General features: G+C 37.9%; 1 protein-coding gene across 1 annotated transcript in view; it reads right to left on the bottom strand.

Annotated features, from left to right (window-relative positions):
* Positions 1-18,442, bottom strand: part of LOC121321066 (peripheral plasma membrane protein CASK-like) — a 198,376-nt gene that overhangs the window by 34,950 nt on the left and 144,984 nt on the right. The window contains exons 11-12 of the mRNA XM_041259976.1: positions 18,092-18,109; positions 16,610-16,731 (exon numbers count right to left, since the gene is read on the bottom strand). Of these exons, the coding sequence (XP_041115910.1) occupies positions 16,610-16,731; positions 18,092-18,109 (140 nt within the window). The remainder of the gene's footprint in view (positions 1-16,609; positions 16,732-18,091; positions 18,110-18,442) is intronic.

Here is an 18,442-nt window from a genome sequence, read left to right as displayed (position 1 = left end):
CCAGTTCCTATCCAGTTTTAAATAACTTTAGCATAACTGAGGCAGAAGTGTTAAAGGGACTAGGAGCTCTTAAAATAAACAAATCCCCTGGGCCAGATGAGATCCTCCCAATAGTACTCAAAGAAATGAAAGAAGTTATTTACAAACCACTAACCAAGATCATGCAGCAGTCTCGTGACACGAGTGATACCGACAGACTGGAAAATTGCAAACGTAATACCGATCCACAAAAAGGGAAACAAAACTGAACCAGGTAACTACAGACCAGTAAGCCTGACTTCTATTATATGCAAACTTATGGAAACTATAATAAGATCCAAAATGGAAAATTACCTATATGGTAACAGGGTCCTGGGAAACAGTCAACATGGTTTTAGGAAAGGGAGATCGTGTCTAACTAACTTGCTTGATTTTTTTGAGGATGCAACATTGATAATGGATAATTGCAAAGCATGACATGGTTTATTTAGATTTCCAGAAAGCTTTTGACACAAAAGATTAATTCTCAAACTGAATGCAGTTGGGATTCAAGGAAACGCATGTACATGGACGAGGGAGTGGTTAACATATAGAAAACAGAAAGTACTGATTAGAGGAAAAACCTCAGAATGTGTGGTAACCAGTGGTGTACCACAGGGATCAGTATTAGGTCCTCTGCTATTCCTAATCTACATTAATGATTTAGATTCTGGTATAGTAAGCAAACTTGTTAAATTTGCAGACGACACAAAAATAGGAGGAGTGGCAAACACTGTTGCAGCAGCAAAGGTCATTCAAAATGATCTAGACAAGATTCAAAACTGGGCAGACACATGGCAAATGACATTTAATAATGAAAAGTATAAGGTACTGCACGCAGGAAATAAAAATGTACATTATAAATATCATATGGGAGATACTGACATTGGAGAAGGAATCTATGAAAAAGACCTAGGAGTTTTTGTTGACTCAGAAATGTCTTCATCTAGACAATGTGGGGAAGCTATAAAAAAGGCTAACAAGATGCTCGGATACATTGTGAAAAGTGTTGAATTTAAATCGAGAGAAGTAATGTTAAAACTGTACAATGCACTAGTAAGACCTCATCTTGAATACTGTGTTCAGTTCTGGTCACCTTGCTATAAAAAAGATATTGCTGCTCTAGAAAGGGTGCAAAGAAGAGCGACCAGAATTATTCCGGGCTTAAAAGGCATGTCATATGCAGACAGGCTAAAAGAATTGAATCTGTTCAGTCTTGAACAAAGAAGACTATGCGGCGACCTAATTCAGGCATTCAAAATTCTAAAAGGTATTGACATTGTCGACCTAAGGGACTTTTTTGACTTGAAAAAAGAAACAAGGACCAGGGGTCACAAATGAAGATTGGACAGGGGGGCATTCAGAACAGAAAATAGGAGGCACTTTTTTAAACAGAGAATTGTGAGGGTCTGGAATCAACTCCCCAGTAATGTTGTTGAAGCTGACACCCTGGGATCCTTCAAGAAGCTGCTTGATGAGATTCTGGGATCAATAAGCTACTAACAACCAAACGAGCAAGATGGGCCAAATGGCTTCCTCTCGTTTGTAAACTTTCTTATGTTCTCCTCTCTTATCCTTCCTCTCACTCTGACATTAGTTTGACCAGCACGCCCTGGTCAGTGAGAGTTTCATCATCTTAACATTTTGCAAACAGACACGCTTGGTGTGACATCACGTCTAGCGCACAAGTTGCGTAGTACGTAAGCACAACTTAGCTGTCAGTGGAGTGCACATGTTAGCATTTGGTTGCGTAGCAACACCGGAAACCCAGTGACACTGGAAAAAACAGAACATCAGTATGAGGAAGAGAGTAGTGACAGAGTGTATAGTTGAAGTGATTGTTTATATGTCTTACCTTTGTTTTTGCAAAGTTAAATATATGCATCATTGTTGTTGAATTGTATGCATTTTGTCCTCATTTCCTCCACAGGCAATTATTATAGAGTTATATTAAATTAAAATTAAATTAGTTTTAGTAAATGCTATGATATATGTTTTTCTTTCCTGCTTATTTTGCTCACCATAGAAATGTTTTTGTTATAAATTTTAGGTATGACATTGTAATAGTATAAACTGTTCGTAATTAGTTAGGACCTCATTTTTATTGCTAGTGTTTTACTTATTCATATTGGTTCAGAGTAACAGGATTGTGAGTTGTTTGTATTGGTTCAGAGTAACAGGATTGTGAGTTGTTTGTATTGGTTCAGAGTAAGGATTGTGAGTTGTCTGTATTGGTTCAGAGTAACAGGACTGTGAGTTGTTTGTATTGGTTCAGAGTAACAGGATTGTGAGTTGTTGTATTGGTTCAGAGTAAGGATTGTGAGTTGTTTGTACTATCTTGTACTGTTCTAGTAACTGACGAGTTGCCCCATACAGCAAATATTTTTATCCATTACCTTACTTTTGAGCCTTGATAATTTTACTGTTCTATGTCTGTTGTATTTTGTTTTGTTCTTATTGATCGTTTTATGATATACATTTATTGATCATTAAATGGTTTGTAATTAGTTTGATTGATAAGGTGGTTTTGAATTACTTTTAGTTTTGAAGAGTGATGTATTAGATTTTGCATAGCGGTAGATTGATTTGATACTTTTACAGACAGTTGGTACTTGCTTGAATTGAGATTGTTTTGATTTTAAGTTGTTGGATTTTCTGTTTGGACTTTGAGTAGTGTCAAGGATAACTTACAGGTTTTATGAATAGGCAGGCCTAACTATCATCAAAAGTGATATCCTTTTTCACCTTTTTAGTCCTGTTTAATTAATATTGTATTTCCATCTTTTATTAGTTGTGATTGGCATTTATTTTATATTAAACTTAATATCTGTTTTTATTTTTATTCTTTTAATCTACATTTTATTTGAACTTGTTTTAAGTATTAGTTTGTTTTCATATTTTGGTAGGATTTAATAGTCTTACTTTTATATTTCTTTCATTAAGCTAAACTGACATTTTAATTTTAATATTTTAGACTAATATTATAATTTTATATTACCTCATTATTTCTTTTTAATTGTTTCTTTTGGCTATAAGACTGTAAATCAATTGATCACTTATTTCATTGAACATTTCAATATTTTGATAATTGGGAATTACTTTCTAAATTAGTCATTTGATTCGTTTGATGTTTTGATTTAAATTGATAGTCTTATTTTAATTATATTATTTCTTTATTAGTGTTGTTTGTATTTTGATAGTTTTGTTAGTCCGAGGCCCTTGTTCTTATTTGCTCCAGGTGCAAGTGTTAGTGTTTTTGTCAGTATTGTGCATTCCATCTGTCATCAGTGATATATACATCCTTGCTCATAGTATTTGTTTTTGATATTGTAATCTGCCTGTCAAAAATTAGTGAATATCGTTCTGAGGGTAGACCAAACTCTCTTTTATTTTCCTTTTTAGTTGTACACAATGTTTTACAAGTTAGGGGTCTACACTTGGTCAGTCAAACAAGTGATTCCAGAAACCTAAACACGTGACAGATCAGCACACTGTGCTTAGGGTGAATTGCTGATCTATGCAATTTTAATTTAGATTCACTTAAGAAACTAAACAAATCTTCCCTAACCAGAATGATGACATCTGTCAAGAAGTGTCGTTTCCCTTTAAAAATGCTGCATTCTGCTATTTTTAATATCTGAATGACAAAAGACATGTAGGGAGGTGGATAAAATAAGCACGCACCGCAACAAACCTTACAGGCTTTAGTAACAGCCTTCTACGACTCATGGTGGGAGTCACAGCACAAGGTTGCCCATAGTTTGGTAATTCCACCTTCCTGGTTCCACTGTTCTGCAGCGAATGTTTTGTTTTCTACAGCAGCACTGCAACGTGACTGAGTGCTGTACAGTATAAACACCCTGTGCTTGGGAAACAGTGAGATCGGCTCCTGTTGGGAATCTACAGAGGAGCTGCCAGCTGGCAGGCCAGCCATGAGGTCAGGAAAGTTCTCCATAGGGGAAGCACTATGTTTTATTTGTATGAGAAGAAACTTGTGTTCAGCATGCAGAACTGTGAAACTAGACAAGGCCATGAGAAAGGAAAACAAAAACATCAAACCATCGTCATCAGACGCAACACATTTGTAGCTGGGGTTCCTGACCTATTTATCAAAGAACAGCCTTTGCTTAATCACCTGCACTAAACATCTAGTGAAAAAATATATATATCAATATACCTTTGTAGCATCAGGGGGGGGAGGTCATCATATCATTCTGTGCATGAAAGGAACAGAATTGGAATATATAGAGGGGTTAAACCATTCTCTGTGTCTTCTTGGTCTGGTTACAAACTCCCCCACTGACAAAGAATATTTTTCAGAAAGAGTTGTAAACGAACTGCTGGACAAGTGTTTTATCTCTAACTATCACTGAATGAGTCATTTAGGCGTCAGTAGTGTTTTGCTGAGGGCAACTTCCAGACAATTCTGAGTACCTTGACACTAAGACGAGAACCAGTCCTTGACGTAAATCCAGCCGACAGGGGGCGAAATAGCGGACCAATGGAGAACAAGGGGACGCGTCGGTACGAGAACAACCAATGAAAAACACTTCACGTGAACTCAGGCACTGCCCAAAATAACCAGACTAACCAATCACAGGGTTGAAAAGAGAATCGCAAAATCCGATGACTTTCGAAGCGAGCTTCTGCTGTGTGCTGCTGTCTTCCAGACATGCGTGCTGACCGCAAAGGAGGTGTGCACAAGTAGTGTCCACCCGCTAGAGTTGACTTGAAGTTCGGAGGGACGAAATGGATGCTACACTGCTCTGAACAAATTTGCAGAGTCATGGGAGCATATGTGCTCGAATTCACAGAAGGCAAGGAAGAACCAATGTTCTGAACAATGGCTAGAATCACCTTCTGAGGAAGGGCCCTGCCATCTGTCCTATGAGAGACTGGATCAGTAAGCGGGATAGTGCATAATCAGAAAGCGGGTCTTGGTTTCCACGTATCTGCATGAAACAAACTGAAGCGAAGCCGTCAGTTATGTTTTTGGAAGATTCCGAGAGAATCACCACAAGAAAACTTACAAACTATACAACTTTTCAATTGCAACGCATTAGCTGAACTGAGTTACGTCTGATCAACGGAACTATTCCCAATGGGAAAACTGCCAACAAAAAAGATAATGCTGCAAGCCTTGGAGAGCAACAAGCTGATCTCCATTTGAAAAGGAACTATTGGTTATTGCGAGCAATACAATGCGTACGGGCAAGGTACCGTCTACATTGGAACTGCAGATCTGGAAAGCTGCAGTATTCAGCGACACAGACTGACGTTTGTACATGGAAATCGATAAGTATTCATCATGTCTAATATTAAATACTTTATGACTCGAGAAAGTAACTGAAGCCAATTCTATCAAGTGGAAACTGTTCTGGGAATAGAATATAACTTTCTGTTTTAGAGTGTGTAAGAAATGTACTGTTAGTTTGAAATGTGCAACTCAAAAGGAGTTGCCTCGTAAATGCAGAGGATTTCATTGTTGCCCCATTTCTGAGTTAATTTGACTATATAATCAACTGAGGTTGATAAGATATTAGTTTGGTACATCACATCTAAACTAAGTTAACACAGTAAAACTAATTTGCTAAATTAGGTACTGGAATGTTGGATTCTGTTCTGAATGGGAAGTTTAATTAATTCTCGTGCATATTTACATGATCGACTACAATGAGAAACAGGTATTGAAATACTAATGCAAAGTAGACACTTTGCGTGATAAGACAAATTCAATATTAGTATATTAACCATGTATGCTAATGATGTTATGGTTGTTGTAATCATTTGACTATGGAATCAGTGAACTGCATATTACTATTCACGCATATATACCAATAAACTTTCCTTTCTGTAATATTAGATTAGTTGTGCACCCCTTCTTCCGTTAAATAAACAATTGTTTTGTATTTCTGACACGTTGTGTGGATGTCAACTGTTGTCAAGGGAATCAGAGTTCTACATGATATCACCAAACTACTATGGTATGTCTCAGTTACTAACATTTGGACATCCTTAAACAGTGTGCTTAGAGACTAATTTATAAATAAATAAATTGTATACCAAAGTCACTACACCTTTCAACTCACACCTTGTAACCAAGCATACAAAAAGCCATAAAGTGTCTTGAAGGATAAATCTAAAATACATTAATTAACAATTAGTTACTTTCCCAACAAAGCAAGAGCAAAACAGAAGCTATCGTGAAAGCTATCTGATGTTCCACTACACAGAAAAAGTGTTTGGTGCATTCAAACATAAGCTATCTGATGTTCAACTACACAGAAAAAGTGTTTGTTGCATTCAAACATATTTAAGTTGAGCACTATATTGCAATTGAAGCTGCAGGAAGCAAACATTCTAAAACAAACAAATCTTTGTCTGTGTGCACATCTGTATCAAACGCTTAGTGCTGCATTATCTGGCTCAGAGTATGCTCTGAGCAAGTTTCTTCAGCCTTCACAGGGAAATAAAGAAAGAACAACATTAAAAGGTGAGCCTTGTCTTTATGCAGATTCGTTTCTTATCAAACATACAGATTACTTGTTCTTATCAAACATGTGAGAACAGCAGCATCAGCTCTACAATTCTCTTGCCTGCAAAAAAACAAAAACATACAAACTTCACCTAAAGTTTATTTTGCAGAAGCAAAAAGGTCAGAAACAGGAAATTACATAGTGTCCTTCTCTGTTACTGCTGGATTATAAATTGACTTTTTTTATTTTCGCTGCAGCAGTTGTGAAAAAAAAAAAACAAAACACAACAAACAAACAAACAAAAAAAAACCACAAACCTGGTAAACTTCTGTTGCAAAAAAAGCAAATTCTTATACCTCCCAGACAACCCACAAAGGGTTGAAAGCACAATACCAAACTCACAAGATGTGAGGCACAGAGTATTACAGAGAGGCAGAGCATTAATTCACATCCTCCAATGTAAAAGGCACATTTAAAAAGCCTTTCATCTCGTTTACTGTTTGATCCGGGTTCCTTTAAAAACTCTTAGAAACTGTACAAATACAGTAGCTTACTATTAACCAGTTTTGAGGTGTGAAACTAGACCACTGTGTGACATTCAACAGCAATTGCCCCTCTGAGGGTTTCGAAGTGCAGTGCTTTCCACTGTGTAGCTCAGGCTGCTATTTAATTAAATGCACATAACCTCTCAATCCAGCTGCACCAAAGCAACCCACCACTACAGCAGTTCAACAAAAACCCAGCAAGTTTCAGTACAGCTATGTAGAATAAAAGGTTTCTAGGGTTTTCATCATCTTGATGGTTAGCTTTTTAGTTAATTCAAGAGATTCTATTAATAGATATTTGAAATTACAGTGAGAGCTCTCAGGATACATCACTGGGCTTTTACTATTCATCACAAACAGCCACTCTTCTGTATAAATGAAAAACACATTACATATAATATTATACAGATTCATTTATTTTACTCCTTTTTTTTTTACTGATGTTTTCCATCATTCTGAATAGTTTGTTTTTCTACATTGCTCAGCTGGCAGGCATTGTGCTTGTTCTTGATACCTGAGAAATAGTGTTAGTGTAACCCTTCATCTCTGTTGATTGCACCTGCTTCTATACCATACCATGGTTTAATTCAGTATTCCTTTACATCACTCAGTAGCCCACTGGCCCAGGGAGGGCCCTGTCGCTGGTTCTTGAGCAGGAGTGTGCAGCTGTGACATGTAACAGGAAACGCGTTGCCATGCAACCAATTGAGCAGGTAGGCACGCCTGGTGCTGAGCTGATCGGGAGATCCGGATTGGTTGGGGGGCGTGCCCGGGGAGGCTGAGCACAGCTCAAGAAGAGTCTGCACCAAAGCTCGAGGCGACTGCACCGCCATGCTACACAGAGGGGCGTTTTGTTTACATCGAGGAGCCCTTCAACTGCAAGACGGTGCCTGTGAAGGCTCTGCCCAGTCAGGACTGTTGTAAAGACCTAGAGTCTCTGGGAGGCCAGGACTTCGGGAGCAACAGCAGTAGGTTAGTTTAGGGGATGTTGATCCAAACCAGTATGGAGAGGGTTGTCGTAGTGTTGTAGGTTCTTGGATCGGGACGTCTCCTTTAATGAGGCTAGCGCTCGCCTTGTGTGGCTAACAGTTTATTTTTAGCTTTATCTTGCTTTCTTTATTAAATCTGACACTAGGGCTACCACTGCTGGTACCCTAGTGGCAGCACCTGTGTGTTATACCAACCTTGTTGTCTCACTGTACAAATACAAACTTTATATTGCTATTTACATCCGTCTGTGCAACTTAGAGGATCAACAACATACAAACTGAAAATATGATTCATTCACTTATTATCGACATTACTAGTGGATTTCCCCTTGAGCCAGCTCTCATTTCAGTCATGGACTTTTAGCATCCAACAGCGAAACATAAATGTCTTTTGCAAGTAAATGCACCACCACCTAAAAAATAATGAACACATGTATCTAATTCCATATCAGGTTGTGGTATGCATGCGTGCAGGAATGGTTGAAGCAACTTGCTTAGTACCTACATAAAATTTGAGTTAGAGTTCCTGTGCATATGTATTGGTTTATTTCACAATCATCTGCAGCCATTGTATATCCGAAATGTCAGTAACCAGTAGTTTCCAGCCACAGACAGACAGCAGTATGTGACATTTGCTATTCCTTAACTAACACTGTGGTGCCATTCCTTTCCTGGTCACGTTGGCAGTCTGGGATGCCGATGCTTCAGACACCAACCAGTAAATCTTTGGCCCCTACTACACATGCACATAATAGCCACTTATTTTAGGTTTTCAGGTGCACATGAATGTACCAAATGCTTTCAAAACACCAGAGGCTTAACAACAAGCAAGAACCAGAAACTTGAAACCATGACTGTTTTCCAGCCTGGGCTATTGATATAGTTATATACTGCAGCATTACATTTTTAATGCAGCAGAGATTTTTAATGAGATGCAAATGATTAAACATTTTTTGCTCTGAGCATCAAAGAGTAATGTGATCTGATTCTACTGTTACCATGCAACGAATTGTCATGAGTCAAGCGCAGCTAGCACAAGCTTATCATAATTCAGCTTTCCATACTATGTGAATATAAGATGGGGTGTTAAGCTGTACTTCTTAGTGGATTAGCAAAGAGTTCAGCTACAGCAGTGTCAACAGTGATCAAGTCATTTTATCTCATCTTTAGATGAGACATATCTTAGGCAAGTTAAATGTTTCTTTTAGACAGGTGTCCTATTCACAGAGGTTTTTTTTTTTCATTCTTGTATCCTCATCGTTACATACCGTACTAACAGAAGACACCCTAAGGGTCACTCCCAAAGTCTCATGTTCTGTGATTAACAATTATCCTCCCCCCTCCTCAGGTAACATGTGACGTCTTATCAAAGCTAGCTCCATTACCTATTGCACATAAAATCTGAACATAGTTACAAGCATTTTCTACAGAAAAAAACCCATACAAATCTGTTATTCAATAAGGTACTGAGGTATAAAATACTTAAATTTGGAGAGAAAAAAAAAAACAAAAAAATCAACCAGGTCTAATCTTTTAGGTTGTACATGATGATACCCACAAATATGAGACCTTTTCCTGCAGAAAACTGACTTACAAAAAAACTGTTCATATACAGTACTGTACATAAGGCCACATTCACAAAGCTTTACCTAAGAGTTACTTAATGCTTTTTTAAAAAGAATGCTTTTTTGAAGAGTAGTTACTGTATTGGTGATCGCTGTGTACAGTAGCTCTGTTCAAGCGCACCACAATAATTGACACGCACAAATCTAAATTGTTCCCCTCACTGAAAAACCCCAAATCCAAGTTGTTTCCCCAAGTTAGAATTGTTATATCGGTCAAAAAAAGAGCGACTTAAATCTGAGTAAATATGGTATATCAAACTGTATTTTATTCCAAAGAAACAAAACTAAGCAAAAACTTATTAGACGATTTAAGCTAAATGACCAATGACATATACAGTGCCTATAAAAAGTCTACACCCCCTTGAACTTTTTTCCCACATTTTGTTGTGTCAGTCAGTGCCTCAGAGTTTTATGCATTTAAATGAGAAATTTTTTCCCCCCATGTATCTACACACCATATTCCACACTGTAAGGGGAAAAAAGTTTTTATTGAGAAAAAGATGATATATTAAATACAATTATGAAAGACCATAACTGGATAAATCTCCACACACCCCTGAGTTAATTCTTGGTGGAAGCACCTTTGGCAGCAATTACAGCCGTGAGTCTGTTGGGATAGGTCTCTACCAACTTTACACACCTAGATTAGGCAATATTTGACCATTCTTCTTAACAAAACTGTTCAAGCTCTGTCAAGTTGGTGATGCCACAAATTTTCGACTGTATTTAGGTCGGGGCTCTGACTGGGCCACTCAGGGACAGTTACCTTTTTGTTCCTTAGCCACTCCAGTGTAGCTTTGGCTATGTGCTTTGGGTCGTTGTCATGCTGAAAGGTGAACTTCTGTCCCAGTTTCAGCTTTGTTACTGAGGGCAGCAGGTTTTCCTCAAGGACTTCTCTGTACTTTGCTCCATTCATTTTCCCTTCTATCCTGACAAGTGCCCCAATCCCTGCTGAGGAGAAACATCCCTATAACATGATGCTGCCACCACCATGCTTCACAGTAGGGATGGTGTTCTCTGAGTGATGTGCTGTGTTGGGTTTGCATTTTAGTTTTGTCAGACCACAAAACTTTTTGCCACATGGCTACAGAATCTCCTGAGTGTTTTTTTGCATACTTCAATCGGGATTCAAGGTGGGCTTTCCTGAGTAAAATACAGGCCAGATTTGTGGAGTACTTGGGATATTGTTGTCACATGCATACTTTGACCAGTTTTGGCCATAAAAGTCTGTAGCTCTTGCAAAGGTGCCAATGGCCTCTTGATAGCCTCTCTGATCAGTCTCCTTCTTACTCGGTCATCCAGTTTGGAGGGACGGCCTGATCTAGGCAGGGTCTTGGTGGTGCCATACACCTTCCACTTCTTAATAATTATCTTGACCGTGCTATTCTTGACTATTCAAGGCCTTTGATATTTTTTTATACCCATCGACTGATCTGTGCCTTTCAACAACTTTGTCCCGGAGTTCTTTTGAAAGCTCCTTGGTGCTCATGGTTGAGTCTTGCTTTGAAATGCACTACCCAGCAAAAGGAACCTACAGGAACTGCTGAATTTATCCAGAAATCAAGGGAATCCCTACAATTTAACACCGGTAGAGGCTACTTAACTTGGTGTGTGATTTTGAAGACGATTGGTTACACCTGAGCTAATTTAGTATTGCTATTACAAGGGGGGTGGACACTTATCTAACCAAGCTATTTCAGTTTTTATTTTGATTAATTTTCTACAAATTTCTAGATTTTTTTTTTTCACTTGGAAGTTGTGGGGTAGGAAGTGTAGATAAATGAAAAAAAAACAAAAACAAAAAACTATTATAATGCATTTTAATTCCAGGCTATAAGGCAACAAAAGGTGAACATTTTGAAAGGGGGTGTAGACTTTCTATAGGACCTGTATCTTTTTAAAAGTACTGGATAATGAAAATCCTATAATTTGTATTTATTTATTTACAGATAATCCATATCATTGGAATAAAACATTTCACATGGTTTAAAAATTTAAATATTCTCATTGTTTGCATATACGTAATTGATGCTGCTTGCGATACATACAGTAGCTTGCACTGAAGCAAAACCTTATTGAGGCCAATTAAAATAACTGCAGCTGACTTTTGAATCTTCAAAAACAAACAAAAAAGCAACGCACTATAGTTACAGTAGCATTGCAGGACTGGGTGTGACCTGAATAAGTCAGCAATGTCTGCCTTAATCCTTGCATGAAAACAAAACAGATTAAATTCAGTTGACCCGACAGCTGTTGAAATTCGACAACACATCTCAGTTTTATACCTGATCAATCAATCACTTTCCAGCAGTCACAATATTTCCATATGGGGAGGAGATTATTCAAGCAATGTTGTAAGCTTGCAATGTTAGGCACACTTTTTTCCCCCAGGAAGAAAAATTAATCTAAAAAACAGCAACAAGTAGTTTTTAAATAGTGTCTACAGTGTTGCTGTGACTTAAGTTCTGCTGTTCAGTGCAAATAACAATTAGGCTATGACTGCACCAGTTACTGATAAGCAACCCTTAGTGAAACAACAACATGTCATGGCTAATACTGTTGTGTTTTAAGGGACAACAGTGACAAGCAGCTAGTTTAGCAAATGGAGGATCCATTTGAAATCACAATCTGAATCACACATTTCTTAAAATATTAAGTTCCAGCAATACTTACTTATTTTAAATGTAGTAGTCGCTAATTGATTTTACCCCGTTTTTCTCCCAATCTGATATAACAAATTGTATATTTTAAGCTCAGCTCACCGCTACCACCCCTGCGCTGACTTGGGAGCGGCGAAGACGAACACAAGCTGTCCTCCGAAGCGTGTGCCGTCAGCCAACCTCTTTTTTTTTTTCCCCCACTCTGCAGCCAACCCAGAGCTACAGCGTCGGAGGACAGCGCAGCTCTGGGCAGCTTACAGGCAAGTCCGCGGGTGCCCGGCCAGTCAACAGGGGTCGCTGATGCGCAGTGAGTCGAGGACACCCTGGCCTCAAACTCGTAACCTCCAGGCTATAGGGAGCATTCTGTACATTTCCTTTACTGGATGCACCACTCAGGAGCGCCAAGATCCAGCAATACTAACAAAGAAAATTAAATAAATGCATAAACATAAGAATACAAATACCAGAACTCTCATGCGTGCACAAACAAAACCAAGTTGCTTTTTTGTTTGTTTGTTTTTGTTTCATAAATACTTGCTTTAAGCTTCCACTTTCTTTAGACACTGGATGAAATTCTTCTATATTTTTTCCTCAATGTCAGTTCAGTTTTCTAACAGGACTTTGAACTATTTATGGTCTAGTGGCAACAAGCAGTCCTCAAAAGACACCAACCCACATAATTACTGTACATTTATCTTAAATACATAGAGCACAGCAGATACTCCCAGATTGAATCACTGTACCCTGTGTGTCCCTTTGTTTGATGCCAAGTCACACGATTAGTGCTCAGCATTAAACACTCTGGGTACAATTGACAATGTCTGACATTCTAGTTTATAATTCTGGGCATATTTTCAACACGTAGTCCTGAACACTACAGTTGTGTTGATAGTGTGTCTAGTCAGCAACCAGGAAAGCATCCACCCTTTGTGACTACAGATGACAATCATCGTTTTGCAGTCAACACCCTTATTAATGTTCTGACTTCTTCCCAGAGGTAGCCAATGATACAAATCAGTAGCCTCTGCTTCATATCCTTTAATTGTCATTTCATTGACTTGTGAAGCATCCCAACTTCCTCAGACATTACTATCTCAGACAGCATGGTCTTACCCGCATATCAGAACACACATTCTCCTGAGCTGAACTTCAACAACAGAGACTCAACAATTGTCCCTATAAGCAAACAACTCTTAATGGTAATGGGACTATAACAAGAAAAATGCATCCAAAACATCAAACTAAATTGATACTTAGAAATGTTTCCAGTGAATACAAAACACTGAGAAAAAGTGACCATGATAACTTACTTTATATTTTGAAGAACATTTATTACATAAAAACATGTCCATATAAAAAAATATAACCCCCTAGAAACAAAGTACTGTATGGTAAGAAACAGACTCACCAATGCCATATTTCCAGGAGTGTGTTTTAGAACACACACTTGTTTGCAGGTTTAAACAAGAGACACAACACTACTTTTAGCAGCAAATTTGGGCTCAAACTTTCACGCTTTCCTAAAAGCCAGCTGCTCTGTGATATCTTAATGTATAGAACAGCTTCCTAAATGTCAGAACTACAACCGTGTAAAGGGATCCAGACTCACAAAAGAAGATATTGTCTTGCTCATTCTGTGTGAAAATGTAACTTGTAAATGGAGTGACATCTGTATTCACAGACCCCCATGGAAACTTTCCACAGAAGGCGGCCCACATAGCTCAGTGCTGCTAGAGGCGGTCCCGCTACAGATCCTTTTAAAGCAAGCAGCTGGATTGCAGGGGTAGCTACTCCCTCTCCCTCTGTCTCACACAACACCCCTCTTACAAGATCTTAGCTGCGCCCTGGAATGAGTCTTTAAGATTGAATGTGTTTAACAGATGTACAGCACTTCTTTTTATCCAGATTTTTATTTGAACTGGGCACTAATAAAATATAAATTTTATTTTCTTCCTTTTGTTGCCCTTTACCATTCGCCATTTTTAAAACATATCTGTGATGTCATCCATTAATGTTCTGATTAATTAATTTCTACGAATCGTCTGACTAAAAGTGGCTGTGTGGCTTTGAAAGGAAGGGGAGTACAGGGCAGATATATTGTTTATTAACAAATCCACAGTTTGTGTTATGAATCCACAGAAAAATGTTGACTGGTCAATGAAACCACAGCCAGCATAATTCAACACATGTTTTTTAAAATGTTTTTTTTTATTTTTTTTATCTCTTATAGATCTCACAGCCAACACCTATGCAAACAGTCTTGTACTAACTGACTTAAGCCGTACTTAAAAAGGCCCCTTAAAACAATATTTATGGGCCATATTTGCCTTGTTTGCACCCGTGCAAGGTTTCCCTTTTTTTCCCTTATTTTTTTTTTTTTATAACAAGGAGACAATGTTAATGTTATAAAACCAGTAAGAACCATGGTTCCTTTAACAGATTCTACCCAAAACATTGCTGTTTCTTGCTAGCTTTATAACTATTAGAGGTAAACTTTGCACTAGTGAAAACAGAATAAAAAATACAGCCCTATAACTTCACTTACTCACAGGATCTACTGTGACACTCATATGTAAATCAGAGTAGTATGCAGCGAATGCTCAAATCCATTTCACATACATCCTTCAAAACCATTAAAATCTTGTTAAGTATTGCTATATGCTCTGCAGTCAATTATCTATGTTACAAAATACATCTGCCTTATTTTAATTTCTGCCAGCAGTTTGTGCATTTCCTCAGCACTCCAACCCATTATACAGAAATTAAACTCTGGTTCGTAAGAGTCATACATCACTAGACAAGGAGACCACATGCTATAAAGAGCTGAGCAAAACCAGTTTTCTACTTTGCACTAAAAAGCATCCTTAATGTACAAAAATAATTCAACTTACAATTGGCTGAAACAAAGCTGGCCTTTAGTTTTAAATCCATTGTGCTGGACCCTGGCCAGCTTCAGTTTATGAGGCGAATTAGCATTCATTAGAAAATATTCTGTCTTCACAGGGGTGTTCAACAATACCAGCTGTCTTTTTACACCACCTTAAATGTGAAAATGCTCTGCTTTTCAAACACTTTTAAGGCAAAGCTTGAATTGACAAAGAAGTTGAATTTCTCCCGATATGCACACATGTTGGAACATTGAGTCTTTGAATTTTAGCACTGTCCAGTCAACCTTACCAGGGTGTAGAATCAGTCACACTAATCAGTTACACATTGCCAACAGCCATTCAAATGAGTTTAACAATCACCAACAAGGACACCATTTTAAAGGCCTATAAATCGTACTTGTAAAACAATAAACACATTAGAATATATACAAAAAACTGCACAGACTTGTTCATCTTTATATTTCCATTTTCTGAAGCTATGAGGTTATTCCAGCTAAGTAGACCAAATTGGGTTACTTGAGCTCTTATGTCAACTCACTACTAGGTGAAAGGTCATCAGGCCATTATGACTCACCGTTTGTGGCAAAAGCTACACAGGTCTTCTTTAATATATGTAGTTGACTAGATATATGCTAGGCATATTTATTTCCCGATTCTGAAACTAGTACTCAATAACATGCTGAAGAATGTCCTAAACGCATAAGGCGTCTCCACTAAATAATGAGAGCTCATCATTTGAAGAGTTTTCAAAACTGTACACAGAGCATGTGGCCCTCTAAGTCAAAGCAAAACATGTAGCCAGTTGAATTTCTGATTCCAGTTTGTTCATACTAAAATACTTAATTTATACGGATGCATTTCAAGAAAAAAGCACAACATACAATTGACCAATTAGACACTGCCAACATTCACTTGAAAAGTGATTTAAAAAAACAACACTACCCCCCCCCCCCCCCCCCCCCCCCCAACACTCAAAAAAAAAAAGTACACATTTCCAATTTAACAGCAAGGAATGAGCAAAATAAATATATTTTAACAAACCATGCTCTTCTAACAGAATAAAAAATAAACTGCGATATGACACAAGCTACCAACAACATCATCCTCTTCACTTAGTCTTGATACTCCATCTGTCTACATTGCAATCGTTTTCCTTTGGCATATCCAATAAAAATCAGTCAAGTCAAGCGGCTTGATATGAGCACAACCTTTAAGTGTTTATTGTCATTGATTTTTTTTCCTCCCATACGTAAAACTATAAGAAAATAAGCCCAGTAAGCAAACACTGAAAAGGGCACAACCTGAAACATTTGTCTACTTGACTTGTTTTTTTACGGTTTTACATTCAAATTCTGATTGAGCGTTCTCAATGTCTCTAGATCTGATCTGTTAGCTGTGCTGGACTCACATCAAGCAGTGTGTGGAGGTGCTGGTCCTGGAAGACGCTGTGCAGGAAGTCCAGGTCTTTCTCACTGCAGTCGGTCAACGCATGGATCTCCTCCAAGCTGTCAAGCACCTGTGAAACAGCCCCTGTGGGCAGATAAACAAACACACACAACTCACTGTGACCCACTGGACATGACATCAGCGAACTTTGTACTTGAAATGAGCTTTTCTGTGTGTGCATGTGTGTGTGTGTGTGTGTGTGTGTGTGTGTGAGAAACACTGCAAACTCTTGAGAGTATGTTGTTGTTTTTTCCGTGTTCTCTTAGGAGAGTAAGAGGTTTATGACATAATAATAAAGGGAAGAAAAACGGTTCACCAATTGAACTCGAAACGAAGTGACTCCGAGGCAAATAAATAAATAAATAAATAAAAATAATACACTTTGACTGAGTAAGTACAGTACATTAATTAAATTAAAAAAGGTACTTACAAATCTGAGAGTTGAATATTTTGTAATTGAGAAACAAGTTTGTTTATTGAAAATATGATTTTCTATAGTAAGGTGATGTGAAGTATACAACCTCTGTGGGTGTACAGCTTGTAAGAAAAGCACCCATCCTCGGTGCAGGTCAGCTCTGAGGCTCGCTTGGCAGCATATTAAAGCAGAGCTATACTTTAATCTCAGTTCTGTATTTACTTTCTGCATCAGCCATGCTAACTGACCTGGAAAAAGCCCTGATAAAATGGATTGGGGTTGCCTTGGTAATAAATTAGCTCTGCCCAATTCTAAATGGTCTAGGAGAGAAATCTACATTACTGCCTAATGGTTGATGAAGTAGTAAGCCACTGGAATACAGTTTCTCACTCAGTGAGAAAGTGTCTTGGTTTTCCTGCGTTTATGGAGAAGAGTGTTGATCTTCCAGGCAATGAATAGATTTCCACAAAATATTTTGGTTTATATAATGATAATGATTTCTTCACTTTTATATTACCTATAATGATTGTTTATAGCATTCTGTTGCTTTATATGTTGTAAACTTGTACTCATGTTTGAATTTCTAACCCCCCCTGCCCCCCCTTTTCATGAGTATTTGGTTTTATTGTGATTTAACGGAGTCTGAGAGATGAAACAAATGTGTACATAGATAGTGAATTTTAACATTGTTAATGGCATGCTGTTTTGAAAATAACTGTGGAGGATCCAAACATTTTAATACTGCCTTTCCATTTTTTTTGTAACAAAATGTTTGTCATTTTCAGCGTAACAGTGGCTTTCAGATTGACATGGATTGAGAAAAAAACAAAACACACTGTTGGCGATTTTTACCCACATACAAGGATAAACATTTACAATACAGCTCTGTGGTATTTGATTTATTTTGTTTACTTCCCACATAGGTGCCTGGGACTACAGCAGTATTAAAAGGCCAGTGAATCACGTTGCCTGTTAAATTAAGACACACACAGTTATATCCAAACTGAGTAGGAACAATGGGATACCTACTTTCTGCGGCTAGTAGTCCTAGAAGGAGGGCAGCATTAGGATAAACAACAAACATTAACAGGTTTTCAGAACTGAACAGTTTGCACTGAAGTGTTGGGCTACATGTTCTGACATGTTCTATTCAATATTGTATGGCAAAAGTGTTTCTTAAACTAAACCAAGCAAGGAAAGGAAGTGTAGTGTACTGAACTAGTGACTAGCCCAGTACAAATAGGTTGTGTATTAGGACATCATACAGTGCGTCATCCTCGTTTCCATAGTCAAGTTATGTGTGACAATCTGTGGCACCCGATAACCTGGCAAAATAGGAATAAAAACACAGAACAAATGTTGATGCAACAAATATTCCTG

The sequence above is a fragment of the Polyodon spathula genome, chromosome 9 (genome assembly GCF_017654505.1).
Source record: "Polyodon spathula isolate WHYD16114869_AA chromosome 9, ASM1765450v1, whole genome shotgun sequence".
In the NCBI taxonomy this organism is placed as follows: Eukaryota; Metazoa; Chordata; class Actinopteri; order Acipenseriformes; family Polyodontidae; genus Polyodon; species Polyodon spathula.
Note: the sequence above shows the minus strand (reverse complement) of the source record. Positions and strands in the feature narration are given on the sequence as shown.